We start from the raw sequence: 14,809 nt of genomic DNA, 5'->3' as shown, positions 1-14,809 counted from the left end.
ATATAAAATAACCATGATGAGGGGGCTGTATATAAAATAACCATGAAGGGGCTGTATATAAAAAACCATGAGGGGCTGTGTATAAAATAACCATGAGGGGCTGTATATAAAATAACCATGAGGAGGCTGTATATAAAATATCCATGAGGGGCTGTATATAAATAACCATGAGGGGCTGTATATAAAGTAACCATGAGGGGACTATATATAAAATTACCATGAGGGGCTGTATATAAAATATCCATGAGGGGCTGTATATAAATAACCATGAGGGGGCTGTATATAAAATAACCATGAGGGGACTATATATAAAATTACCATGAGGGGCTGTATATAAAATAACCATAAGGGGGCTGTATATAAAAAACCATGAGGGGCTGTGTATAAAATACCCCTGAGGGGGCTGTATATAAAATAACCATGAGGAGGCTGTATATAAAATAACCATGAGGGCTGTGTATAAAATAACCATGAGGAGGCTGTATATAAAATAACCATAAGGGGGCTGTATATAAAATAACCATGAGGAGGCTGTATATAAAATAACCATGATGAGGGGGCTGTATATAAAATAACCATGAAGGGGCTGTATATAAAAAACCATGAGGGGCTGTGTATAAAATAACCATGAGGGGCTGTATATAAAATAACCATGAGGAGGCTGTATATAAAATATCCATGAGGGGCTGTATATAAATAACCATGAGGGGCTGTATATAAAGTAACCATGAGGGGACTATATATAAAATTACCATGAGGGGCTGTATATAAAATATCCATGAGGGGCTGTATATAAATAACCATGAGGGGGCTGTATATAAAATAACCATGAGGGGATTATATATAAAATTACCATGAGGGGCTGTATATAAAATAACCATAAGGGGGCTGTATATAAAAAACCATGAGGGGCTGTGTATAAAATACCCCTGAGGGGGCTGTATATAAAATAACCATGAGGGGGCTGTATATAAAATAACCATGAGGAGGCTGTATATAAAATAACCATGAGGGCTGTGTATAAAATAACCATGGGAGGGCTGTATATAAAATAACCATGAAGAGGCTGTATATAAAATAACCATGAGGGGCTGTATATAAAATAACCATGAAGAGGCTGTATATAAAATAACCATGAGGGGACTGTATATAAAATAACCATGAGGGGACTGTATATAAAATAACCATGAGGGGACTGTATATAAAATAACCATGAGGGGACTGTATATAAAATAACCATGAGGGGGCTGTGTATAAAATAACCATGAGGAGGCTGTATATAAAATAACCATGAGGGGGCTGTATATAAAATAACCATGAGGGGGCTGTATATAAAATAACCATGAGGGGTCTGTATATAAAATAACCATGAGGGGACTGTATATAAAATAACCATGAGGGGACTGTATATAAAATAACCATGAGGGGACTGTATATAAAATAACCATGAGGGGGCTGTGTATAAAATAACCATGAGGAGGCTGTATATAAAATAACCATGAGGGGGCTGTATATAAAATAACCATGAGGGGACTGTATATAAAATAACCATGAGGAGGCTGTATATAAAATAACCATGAGGAGGCTGTATATAAAATAACCATGAGGGGACTGTATATAAAATAACCATGAGGGGACTGTATATAAAATAACCATGGGGGGCTGTATATAAAATAACCATGAGGAGGCTGTATATAAAATAACCATGAGGGGGCTGTATATAAAATAACCATGAGGGGGCTGTATATAAAATTACCATGAGGAGGCTGTATATAAAATAACCATGAGGGGGCTGTATATAAAATAACCATGAGGAGCTGTATATAATATAACCATGAGGAGACTGTATATAAAATAACCATGAGGGGCTGTATATAAAATAACCATGAGGGGGCTGTATGTAAAATAACCATGAGGGGGCTGTATATAAAATAACCATGAGGGGACTGTATATAAAATAACCATGAGGGGGCTGTATATAAAATAACCATGAGGGGACTGTATATAAAATAACCATGGGGGTCTGTATATAAAATAACCATGAGGAGGCTGTATATAAAATAACCATGAGGGGGCTGTATATAAAATAACCATGAGGGGGCTGTATATAAAATTACCATGAGGGGACTGTATATAAAATAACCATGAGGGGCTGTATATAAAATAACCATGAGTAGGGCTGTGTATAATTAACCATGAGGGGGCTGTATGTAAAATAACCAGGAGGGGGCTATATATGGAATAACCATGAGGGGGCTGTATATAAAATGTCACCATGTGAATCCTGGAGCCGACCCCTGAGCACCAGTATATGATAAATCTCCCCCTTATGTCATTTGGACTGTAGAGTGAAAGCCTTAAAAATCAAGCACATAAAAAAACAAACAAACACAACTTTTAATCAATTTCACTACAGATAAAAGGACCTGTGCAGGTTTGTGTTCATCAAGTTCAACTGAACGTTAGGTTCAGGTTTGGGTACCCAAATCTGGTTTGGCTTCCCTGATAAAGGCCACCTCCATTTAAATGGCACCCAGGAGAGGCAGGGTCACATAGCAGACTAGGAGTTACAGGGCCCCATAGCAGACTTCTGAAAGGGGCCCCCATCTCCTCCGGAAATATACATATACATATCTTATACACTGATATATACATTTATACACTTACACAGTTCTGTCCCAGTAGCTGCTGACCACATGGGGGAGGTATACAGCAGGAATTAGAAATGAGAGATCCCTAGTCCTGTCTTTCTGCTGTCCCCTCCCTCTTTCCCGACTTTTTTATCTGAGCTGCCGATTCATGCTGTGTACTTTGGAGGATGTGCCCTGTTAAATACAATGTGCAGTGTAATATGTTTATAATAGTGCACAACCTCCTTTCTTTAGTGTGTCATGTCAGATGCCAGGGCCCCCTGACACTGCGGGCCCCATAGCAGCCGCTATTGCTGCTACCGCTGTAGTTACGCCCCTGGTGCCACCAGTGTGTGCGCAATTCCATGTTTGCCAAGTGGGGAGCGATAATCCCAGTAAAAAGGGCGGCTTGCATGATCTGCCGGGATTTAAATTCCACCAGTGGGTTTGATGATCGCTATTGTTAATGGCGGGGGGTGAGCCCGAACACTGAACCCGAACTTCAAGCTGGATTCCAGGTTCCGGTTCAGGGACCTGAACGCAGAATGTACAGCATGGAACCAAACGTTGTGGGTTTGGACCTGCTAAACTCTAATTTGGATTTTCTGGGTACACGTCATGGAGTATTAAACACAATATTAAACACAGATGACATGGTCTCCGTAAATGGATAAATAAAAAATTCCGGATTTGGGAGGAGAGGGACAAAAAACGGAAACGCTAAAGTAGTAAAGGGCTGAGGGCGGCTGTGAAAAAGCCATCAATAGGGGGCCTCATCCAGATTTGGGGCCATTTTAATTCTGTATATAGAACTCATGACCTGATTTTACAGTAAATCTTAAAGATATCATATTGTATCTAAGAAACAAAGACTCTCTAGCCGGCTGCTCGGGAACCTTAATTTTATGTGATATGTGGCATTTTGACATTTTCAATTGTGCTTCTTAGAACAACAACAAAAGAATCTGATACCAGAAAAATGCAGGCGCTTTGTAAACAAATCTTGGAAGGAACAAAAAAAAAACAAACAAAAAAAAAAGTACAGAAAAAAAAAAAATCTGCGAAAAGTACAATATGTACCCGACCTTTTCCTTTCCAATCTCATATAGTATCGGCGTAATTGTTGGTAGATAAATGTTATAAATAAAGAAATACAACACCCCCCACAGTGGCCGACAAGACCCCAGTGGGCCCCCGTGGTGGTCCCATCCCACATGAAATACTTCAGAATACACATTCACCGTATATACACTCCACAGACATATGCACACATACACTATGGGGGAGATTTATCAAAAGAGCACAACTGTTCGAGTTGCTCTTGTCAAGCAATCACAGCACAGCTTCCATTTTATAAACAGCTGTGGGGAAATGAAAGCTGAGCTCCGATTGGGCAACTAGAACAGTTCTGCTCTAAATCTTCTTCTGATAAATCTCCGCCATATGTATAACACAAATATATAAACGCTGCACCATATATACTCTACACACTATACATACGCTACACATACATACACCATGGGGGAGATTTATCATAGGCCTCTTAGAGCAGAACTGTTCTAGTTGCCCATAGCAACCAATCAGAGCTCAGCTTTCATTCTCCCACAGATGTTTATAAAATTAAAGCTGGGCTCTGATTGGTTTCCATGGGCAACTAGAACAGTTTTACCTCAGAAACTTGATAATAAATCTCCCCCCATATATAAAAAACACTCAAATACAGGTGTACATAGATATATATCCCCACATACCTGTACAATTTGTATTCTGTCTAGCAGCCTCCAGTTGTCCAGCAGTCTTCTATTATTATACTGTCCAGGAGCCGCCCCCTTTATAATATACCACCCAGGAGGCCCCCCATTCCCAATGATAAACTTCCCAGGAACCCCCCCCCCCCTTATAACATACTGTTTAGAAAGGCCCCTTATAGTATACTGTCTATGAGCCCCCACTATATACAGTCCTGGAGCCCCCCCCCCTTATTATATAACGTCCAGGAAGCCCCCATATTATATACTGTTGAGGAGGCCCCTTCTTATAATATACTGTCCAGGAGCCCCCCTACATTTTACCACCCAGGAGGCCCCCATCCCAATAAAATAATATACGGTCCAGGAGCCCCCCTTATAACATACTCTCCACAAGCCTCCCCCCCCCTCCCATGTATAATATACTATACAAACGCCCCCTCCTTGTTATATACTATCCAGAAGCCCCCCCCCCCCCCTATAATGTAATGTCTAGGAGGCTCCCTTATGATACACTGTCCAGGAGTCCCCCCCTTATTATATACTGTCCACAAGGCCCCCAACCCCTTATAATATACTGCCCGTAAGCCCCCTCCCTATAATGTACTTTCTCCAAGGCCCTTATTAATATACCATTCACAAGTGCCCGCCCCCCCCCCCCCAATAATATACTAACCAGCCATTGGGGGTCATTTACTAAGGGCTCGATTCGCGTTTTCCCGACGTGTTACCCGAATATTTCCGATTTGCGCCAATTGTACCTGAATTGCCCCGGGATTTTGGCGCACGCGATCGGATTGTGGTGCATCGGCGCTGGCATGCACGGAAAATCGGGGGGCGTGGCCGAACGAAAACCCGACGTATTCGGAAAAACCGCCGCATTTAAAAACCGAAAATGTGTCGCTTGGGAAGCGCTCACCTTCACTTGGTCCAGCTCGGTGTATTCCGGTGCGTTCAGATGATTTTCAGCGCAGCAGCGCCACCTGGTGGACGGCGGAGGAACTACCTTAATAAATCCCATCCGGACCCGAATCCTGTTCAGAGAACGCGCCGCTGGATCGCGAATGGGCCGGGTAAGTAAATCTGCCCCATTATCTCCATTGTGTTGGTTGATACAATGTCCAAGTTCAGTAGAGGTTCGAATGTCGGGATCCTTTGGATCAACCATGTCGGATTTTTCACCAAGCTATTTTTTGGTGGCCATGAATAAGGCTGACATGACAATTAATGAGGAGATTTATTCAGTTTGGTTGAACTTCTAAAAACAAGGTTTGGGTACCCGAGCCCAGAGAACTTGACGACAGGACTATGTATTAGAGAGATCTTTCTAGATTTCTGATTACCTAGACCTGTAATGATGACCAGACGACATGCTCTTCACCTCCAGGCAGGAGGTAGGAGCAAAGATACTATGAACTCTCTACCACCAAATGTTGTGTTGGTTGGTACAATGTCCAAGTTCAAGAGAAGTCTTTATTGAAAGTAACAATTTATTGTCGAGAAGGAGTTCCCCCCCATCTTTGGGTTCATTGACATTTCCCTGATCTCTTATTTGTCTTCCTGTGGGTCAACCATGTTGGATTCTAGGCTGGACTTGATGGACCTGTAGTCATTTTCTTGGTGACCATAAATAAGGTTGACCTTACAACTAGTGATGACCAGACTCATTCAAGTACAGGTTCGGCAAGTTCTCTGAAACCCCCCAAAAAAGTTTGGTTTGTGTACCCGGACCCGGACAACAACTGATTTTAACTTGTATCATATTTACCACGATAATTTTTTTGGTGACCCTACGTAAGGCCAATGTTACAACTAGTGATGAGCAGACAGATTCAGGTTCAGGTTCTTCTAGTTTGGTCAAACCTCTTAAAAAAAAATGGGATATTTGACAACCTCTGCTATTATCCCTTTAAATACTGCCATGCCAATGATGCCTTGGCGTTCCACGTTCCTCAGGAAAATGAAGGCCTTCACGCCACTGTTGGAGGTAAGCTCGAATATCAAACTTCTGGTTGAAGGACCCATTTGGCGCGCTGGATACAAACACTGTTATTCCGGTCCACTTATGGTTACAACAACTCTTTCCTAAAGCCTCAAAAGCAAAAGTGACCACCACCAGTAGTGGACAATATAGGTGGTTTGGGTGGGAACTCAAGGCCCAAGCCTTCTAGGTGGCCAATGGCAACCCTAATTCCCCTGTAGAGCACTTTCACCCATGAAATCCTTGTACATCTGTTCACGTTCTCAAAGCACATGTACACAAGAGCCATTGAAGGACCTTTGAAGGTCCTGAAAGCACAGATTAGAAACAGACAGAAGGGACACATCCTCCTTTTCCCAAGAAACTTGATGTAGGACGTGAATTCCAGACTTGTAGGGGCTGTAATATTCATACATCCACTGTCCCCCACTTACAATCTAGTCTGCAAAATCTATTATGGCAGAAAGAAAAGTGCCTCTCAGTGTATAGAGAATATCGGTGGATATTAATCCTAGTCGTGTACTTTCATGTTACGTATTTTGGAGACGCGGTGAGCAGCGTCTGTGTCTCCAGTCACAATAAACATATTGTGACTTGATGTATCATAATGATCCCGCTGAGCCCCTCGTATCACATGGGTGCAGTGTTGGCGAGGCTGTGACAAGGGCCGTATTGGTGCAGGACACAGGACGCCATTGTACTGCGACGTGAACAATCTGCAGACACCCCGCAGCTCGCCGCAGAATGGTTTGTTTTGTTATACCTGGGATACAAGTCAGGAACAGCAGTGTCTATGTCTCCCCATATTATACCTGTAACAGATGGACGGAGCCCCCCGCCTGCACACAGGGGCTCTTTATTACCAAACCACAGTTAAACTTTTACGAAAATAACTAATATAACGACCATTACTGCGCCCCCTACAGGCCATGTAGACAAGGCTATAGCTACACTCACCTATCAATAATATATAGTTACCGTATGTAAGATACATAAAGAGACAAGTCCATCAGCTCCTCCTGCTCTATAACATGCTGCCTGCAGATAGGACACTATGCACAATCTGCTTAGCTCCTTCTACTCTATAACATGCTGCCTGCAGATAGGACATTATGTACAATCTGCTCAGCTCTTCCTGCTCTATAACATGCTGCCTGCAGATAGGACATTATGTACAATATGCTCAGCTCCTCCTGCTTTATAACATGCTGCCTGCAGATGGGACACTATGTACAATCTGCTCAGTTCCTCCTGCTCTATAACATGCTGCCTGAAGATGGGACACTATGTTCAATCTGCTCAGCTACTCCTGCTCTATAACATGCTGCCTGCAGATAGGACACTATATATAATCTGCTCAGCTCCTCCTGCTCTATATCATGCTGCCTGCAGATAGGACACTATGTACAATCTGCTCAGCTCCTCCTGCTCTATAACATGCTGCCTGCAGATAGGACACTATGTACAATCTGCTCAGCTCCTCCTGCTCTATAACATGCTGCATGCAGATAGGACACTATGTACAATCTGCTCAGCTCCTCCTGCTCTATAACATGCTGCCTGCAGATAGGACACTATGTACAATCTGCTCAGCTCCTCCTGCTCTATAACATGCTGCCTGAAGATGGGACACTGTCGATGAATAAACATAAGTTCCACATCTTCTTTTGTTCCATTTTGCCTGGGAAAACTTCTAGAATATAGATCTTTATCTCTGTCCTCATTGTAGCAAAGTGACAAATAGAATAAATACAATAAACCAAACCCTGAGTGACATATAACAGACCAGGGGAGAGTAAACTTGAGCAGATTGTACATAATGTCCCATCTGCAGGCAGCATGTTATAGAACAGGAGGAGCTAAGCACATTGTACATAGTTTCCTATCTGCAGGCAGCATGTTATACAGCAGGAGGAGCTGAGCAGATTGTACATAGTGTCCTATCTGCAGGCAGCATGTTATAGAGCAGGAGGAGCTGAGCACATTGTACATAGTTTCCTATCTGCAGGCAGCATGTTATACAGCAGGAGGAGCTGAGCAGATTGTACATAGCGTCCTATCTGCAGGCAGCATGTAATAGAGCAGGAGGAGTTGAGCAGATTGTACGTGGTGTCCTATCTGCAGGCAGCATGTTATAGAGCAGGAGGAGCTGAGCAGATTGTGCATAGTGTCCTATCTGCAGGCAGCATGTTATAGAGCAGGAGGAGCTGAGCAGATTGTACATAGTGTCCTATCTGCAGGCAGCATGTTATAGAGCAGGAGGAGCTGAGCAGATTGTACATAGTGTCCTATCTGCAGGCAGCATGTTATAGAGCAGGAGGAGCTGAGCAGATTGTATATAGTGTCCTATCTGCAGGCAGCATGTTATAGAGCAGGAGTAGCTGAGCAGATTGTACATAGTGTCCTATCTGCAGGCAGCATGTTATAGAGCAGGAGGAGCTGAGATGATTGTACATAGTGTCCTATCTGCAGGCAGCATGTTATAGAGCAGGAGCAGCTGAGCAGATTGTACATAGTGTAGTGTCCTATCTGCAGGCAGCATGTTATAGAGCAGGAGGAGCTGAGCACATTGTACATAGTGTCCTATCTGCAGGCAGCATGTTATAAAGCAGGAGGAGATGAGCAGATTGTACATAGTGTCCTATCTGCAGGCAGCATGTTATAGAGCAGGAAGAGCTGAGCAGATTGTACATAGTGTCCTATCTGCAGGCAGCATGTTATAGAGCAGGAGGGGCTGAGCAGATTGTACATAATGTCGCATCTTCAGGCAGCATGTTATAGAGCAGGAGGAGCTGAGCAGATTGTACATAGTGTCCTATCTGCATGCAGCATGTTATAGAGCAGGAGGAGCTGAGCAGATTGTACATAGTGTCCTATCTGCAGGCAGCATGTTATAGAGCAGGAGGAGCTGAGCAGATTGTACATAATGTCGCATCTTCAGGCAGCATGTTATAGAGCAGGAGGAGCTGAGCAGATTGTACATAGTGTAGTGTCCTATCTGCAGGCAGCATGTTATAGAGCAGGAGGAGCTGAGCAGATTGTATATAGTGTCCTATCTGCAGGCAGCATGTTATAGAGCAGGAGTAGCTGAGCAGATTGTACATAGTGTCCTATCTGCAGGCAGCATGTTATAGAGCAGGATGAGCTGAGCAGATTGTGCATAGTGTCCTATCTGCAGGCAGCATGTTATAGAGCAGGAGGAGCTGAGCAGATTGTACATAGTGTAGTGTCCTATCTGCAGGCAGCATGTTATAGAGCAGGAGGAGCTGAGCAGATTGTATATAGTGTCCTATCTGCAGGCAGCATGTTATAGAGCAGGAGTAGCTGAGCAGATTGTACATAGTGTCCTATCTGCAGGCAGCATGTTATAGAGCAGGATGAGCTGAGCAGATTGTGCATAGTGTCCTATCTGCAGGCAGCATGTTATAGAGCAGGAGTAGCTGAGCAGATTGTACATAGTGTCCTATCTGCAGGCAGCATGTTATAGAGCAGGAGGAGCTGAGCAGATTGTATATAGTGTCCTATCTGCAGGCAGCATGTTATAGAGCAGGAGTAGCTGAGCAGATTGTACATAGTGTCCTATCTGCAGGCAGCATGTTATAGAGCAGGAGGAGCTGAGATGATTGTACATAGTGTCCTATCTGCAGGCAGCATGTTATAGAGCAGGAGTAGCTGAGCAGATTGTACATAGTGTCCTATCTGCAGGCAGCATGTTATAGAGCAGGAGGAGCTGAGCAGATTGTATATAGTGTCCTATCTGCAGGCAGCATGTTATAGAGCAGGAGTAGCTGAGCAGATTGTACATAGTGTCCTATCTGCAGGCAGCATGTTATAGAGCAGGAGGAGCTGAGCAGATTGTGCATAGTGTCCTATCTGCAGGCAGCATGTTATAGAGCATTAGTAGCTGAGCAGATTGTACATAGTGTCCTATCTGCAGGCAGCATGTTATAGAGCAGGAGGAGCTGAGCAGATTGTATATAGTGTCCTATCTGCAGGCAGCATGTTATAGAGCAGGAGTAGCTGAGTAGATTGTACATAGTGTCCTATCTGCAGGCAGCATGTTATAGAGCAGGAGGAGCTGAGATGATTGTACATAGTGTCCTATCTGCAGGTAGCAAGTTACAGAGCAGGAGGAGCTGAGCAGATTGTACATAGTGTCCTATCTGCAGGCAGCATGTTATAGAGCAGGAGGAGCTGAGATGATTGTACATAGTGTCCTATCTGCAGGCAGCATGTTATAGAGCAGATGAAGCTGAGATTATTTTAAATTAAGTCCTATCTTATGGATAGTAGACTTCCATAACAAATTTATCCACAGGACAGGAAAAACATTTCAGTTTGGACAAAAATCCTAAATCCCTAAATAAGACAGATACTTAAAGGGCTCTGACTTCTGGAACCCCCCTGCATAACAGGAGGATTTCTGTGCCTTGGGTGACCTCTAAGCCAACCTGGAAGTTCTTTATAAATCAATGTGGGGAGGGACCTAGGTTTAAGGCATTTTATGAGACTTTCAAAACCCAGAATCGAGTAGGTCAGGTGGGGTAGAGGTCTCCTATTCTGTGAAGACCCCTATAAAAAGAATTCCTTTATCTATATAGTGCACACAGATTACGCAGTGCTGCCAAATCAGCCCCTGTCCCAATGGGGCTAACAATCTAATCAACCTACCAGTATGTTTTGGAGTGCGGGAGGAAACCAGAGGACCCAGCAGAAACCCATGCAAACAACATACAAACTATTTGCAGATGTTGACCCTGGGACTGGAACCCAGGTCCCCAACACTGCTAGGCTGTAATGTGAACCACTGAGCCACCATGCTGCCCTTATAATGACGACCTCTCCACTATCTGTGCAGTTTCTGTAGTGTCTGTATCATTTTTACCAATGTGATTGCATTTCTAGGGGGTTACGAGTTCTATAATGACGCAGTCTTCTGTCCTTCCACCACTACAGGAATCTGTAAACAGAAGGTAAGTACATTTGTCACGGTCACATACGCAGCCACTCTTGATGTAGCTGAACTTTCAAGAGCAGTCGAGGTCTAATAACCCAATGTTTCAAAAAAACAAAAAAAAATGAAAAATAATTTCAATGTGGAGGAGAATGGCCCTTTATCTGCGAAGTGACCATGTTACCGTATTAAAACCCGATAAACAATGTCAATGATGAAATCCTCATTCCACGAGCCGCTCTGAGTGAGCTAGTTAAGTTAGAAAAATATTCCTGCGCTCATTTTATTCTCTGCAGGCTGATTAAATTACACGCGGGGTCAAAATGTGCGTTTAATCTCAATGTGATCTCGGCTCGATGCGACTCCTCAATCACCGGCTGAATAGAGTTGTTATTTCCAGTTCTGTGCAGAAATGAGAATCCACGTCTGGATGAGGCTCTTAATTTCCGTAGCTTCCTCCGATGGCCAGAGAGAGGGGACCTCATTTAGGAAGATAATGGGGCTCATTTACTAAGGGTCTGCGGGACCACGATTCTGTCGGGTTTACCGAATATATCCGATTTGCCCAGAATTGCCCCGGGTTTTTGGCGCACGTGATCAGATTTTGGCTTATCGGCGCCGGCTTGCACGGGACAGAAATTGGGGCGGGCCGTCGGACAAACCATTTAAAAAAGGAATTGTGTCGCAAGATCAAGCACTCACATGCTCCAGGAAGAAGAAGGTGAACTCCGGCGGTCCTGAGCGCAGAAGTGACACATGCAGGAAATTGGACGCATGGCCTTAGTGAATCGCGGCAGACTCGAATCCTCGTTGGACAATGCACCGCGGGATCGCGACTGGACCGGGTAAGTACATCTGCCCCAATGTTTTTGGCTCGAGTGTACGAAGTGTGCAAATTATATGACCATGTCCATGGCCAGGTTCACCGCGGTGGCCCTTTGCTATGCCCGAAACTCTTCAGAGAAAGCATCCAAGCCCTTCCTCCACTTCTCTACGTGATGACGGAGCGGTCACGGTGTTATCCACTAAAGCAAAGACTATGATCTGGAGACTCTCATGTGTACGGAGGATGCACAAACTTTACATTATGAAGCTACCTCCTGGACACTAGTGATTGGAGACATGGAAACATGGATTTTTTGGGTCATGCAACCATACAACAATTGCTCTTACTATGGAATGGAACATTGTTGGACTGGGACAACAGAGCACCAAAGGAACCTTCGGTGGGACCCAGCCCATACCGAATTCTTGACCACCCAGGTTGAAGGTGGGTTGGTCTTTTTCCTCAAGGATATACCCCCAGATTAATTTTATCTGATGGACCCAAAGAATAACAGTATGACACTGAGATGGAATAACTCTTTAAAAACCAAAAAAAGCTGAGGGTTACAGGGTTTTTCCAAAAAGGATGCATATGTAAAGGAAATATAGCATCAAAATCCATCCTGATAAACCAGGGACATTACTCATAGATCCAGGCACCGGAACTGTGGTAATCTTCTTATATTTGTTATCCATGGCCTCCTTCCTTCTAAAATCAACTTATAAAATAATGCTACCTGATCACTATTTATAGATAAAAAACGTATACATCACTACAGAACATAGAAAAGGGAACTTACTACTGATGGTTTCCGGAAGCGGTCAGCTCTTGCTCTGAAGTAAGCTTCATCGAACGATGAGTGGCTGCCTTTGAGTTTCTCAGACAGGTTCCGATACAGGCGCTTGGCTGCATTTGGCGATGAGGGGGCGCTGATCTTTTTAGGTTGCGTAAGCTGCAGGTTTTGCATCTGTTGCGTCATGTTTATCTGGCGCGTCCTAATAAAAAAAAGAAAGCAAATTGTGTTGTAAGAAAACCACGCTTGACATGTCTGTTTTAGTTAAAGGGGTTTTCCGTGCTGAAAATATTGTAATCACATTCAGAAAATAGGCACTCAATATCAGATAGATGGGGGGATGCCTCCTCTGTTCTCAGCAAATGATAACCAGAGAACAGAGCAGAAAGCAGATAGCGCCATTCTCTGTGTAGTGGTCAAACCTGGGTACTGCAGATTTGCTCCTATTCATTTGAATTGGAGCTAAACTGCAGTGACTTGTTTCAGCCACTACACGGCAATTTCTCAAATTTTGTAACCTGTATTTCCCCCCTTTTTGATCAATCACTTTTACCAAATATATCCCACAAAGACAAGTTTCTTAAATATACTCAGGATAACAAAATAACACATTCTCTAATTCACTGTTATTAACAATTATAGATATAAATCCAACCTCTCTCTATCAGTCCTGGTGTACACAATTTTGGTTGCCCCTGAATCTGACCATAAATCTTCTGACTATGGTCAGATTCTTCTCATGAGTAGCTTCTCTTGTCTGCACACTGCAGTGCTCTCTGCCTCCTCCCCCCTGCACTACAAGTGCAGCTCAGATAAAAGTGAAGACAAACCCTGTACCCTGATAATCTAAGCACATTGTCAGAACACAGCATCTGATAGTACAGAGGGATCATGAAGTGTCTGCTTAGAGAGTCCCCATAAACTCTGGTATATTACACTGACCATCACTGAGTGATAGGAGCTAAACATCAATAACACTGAGTAAGATTGTAAAGTAAGGGGTTAAAAATAATCTTAATTTTGTATACATCACTAGGGATGAACATTTGAGAACTTTCTTTCATGGGTAACCCCCTTTAACTCCTTAACGCTCTGCGCCGTAGCTCTACGGCGCAGAGGTATAAGGGATGTATGAAGAGGGCTCACGGGCTGAGTCCTCTTCATACAGAGGTGGGGGTTTTTGCATTTTGCACAAAACCCCCACCGCTAATAACCGCGGTCGGTGCTAGCACCGATCGCGGCTATTAACCCCCTAAACGCCGCCGGCAAAGTCGCCGGCGGCGTTTAAAAGACGGCGGCGCGCGGGCGCCGCCATCTTTTTTTCGATCGCCACGCCCCCGAACGTCATCGGGGGGCGGCGATCGGTTACCATGGTAGCTTCTTCTTTTGACACAAGGCTACATGGTTTATGCAGGTTCGTTACAATGAGCCAGTGGCTCATTGTAATGTATAACCTGCAAAAATGCCATATATTGCAATACTGTAGTATTGCAGTATATGGTAGGAGCGATCTGACCATCTAGGGTTATTGTACCCTTGATGGTCTAAAAGATAGTGAAAAAAAAAAGAAAAAAAAAAGTTTAAAAAATAAAAAAAATTAATAAAATATTAAAAGTTCAAATCACCCCCCTTTCCCTAGAACGGATATAAAACATAACAAACAGTAAAAATCACAGACATATTAGGTATCGCCGCGTCCCAAAATGCCCGATCTATCAAAATATAAAAACGGTTACGGCCGGCGGTGACCTCCGAGGCGGGAAATGCCGCCCAAATGTCCGAAATGTGACTTTTACACCTTTTTACATAACATAAAAAATGAAATAAAAAATGATCAAAATGTCGCACAGACCTCAAAATGATAGCAATGAAAACGT

General features: G+C 43.5%; 1 protein-coding gene across 2 annotated transcripts in view; it reads right to left on the bottom strand.

Moving 5' to 3' along the window:
• ANKFN1 (ankyrin repeat and fibronectin type III domain containing 1) overlaps window positions 1-14,809 on the bottom strand; it is a 530,260-nt gene that overhangs the window by 207,585 nt on the left and 307,866 nt on the right. For both annotated transcript variants that reach the window (XM_072112310.1, XM_072112311.1), the window contains one exon: window positions 12,939-13,134. In XM_072112310.1, the coding sequence (XP_071968411.1) occupies window positions 12,939-13,118 (180 nt within the window). In that variant the 5' untranslated portion in view covers window positions 13,119-13,134. The remainder of the gene's footprint in view (window positions 1-12,938; window positions 13,135-14,809) is intronic.

This window comes from Engystomops pustulosus, chromosome 6 (genome assembly GCF_040894005.1).
Source record: "Engystomops pustulosus chromosome 6, aEngPut4.maternal, whole genome shotgun sequence".
Taxonomy (NCBI): Eukaryota; Metazoa; Chordata; class Amphibia; order Anura; family Leptodactylidae; genus Engystomops; species Engystomops pustulosus.
Note: the sequence above shows the minus strand (reverse complement) of the source record. Positions and strands in the feature narration are given on the sequence as shown.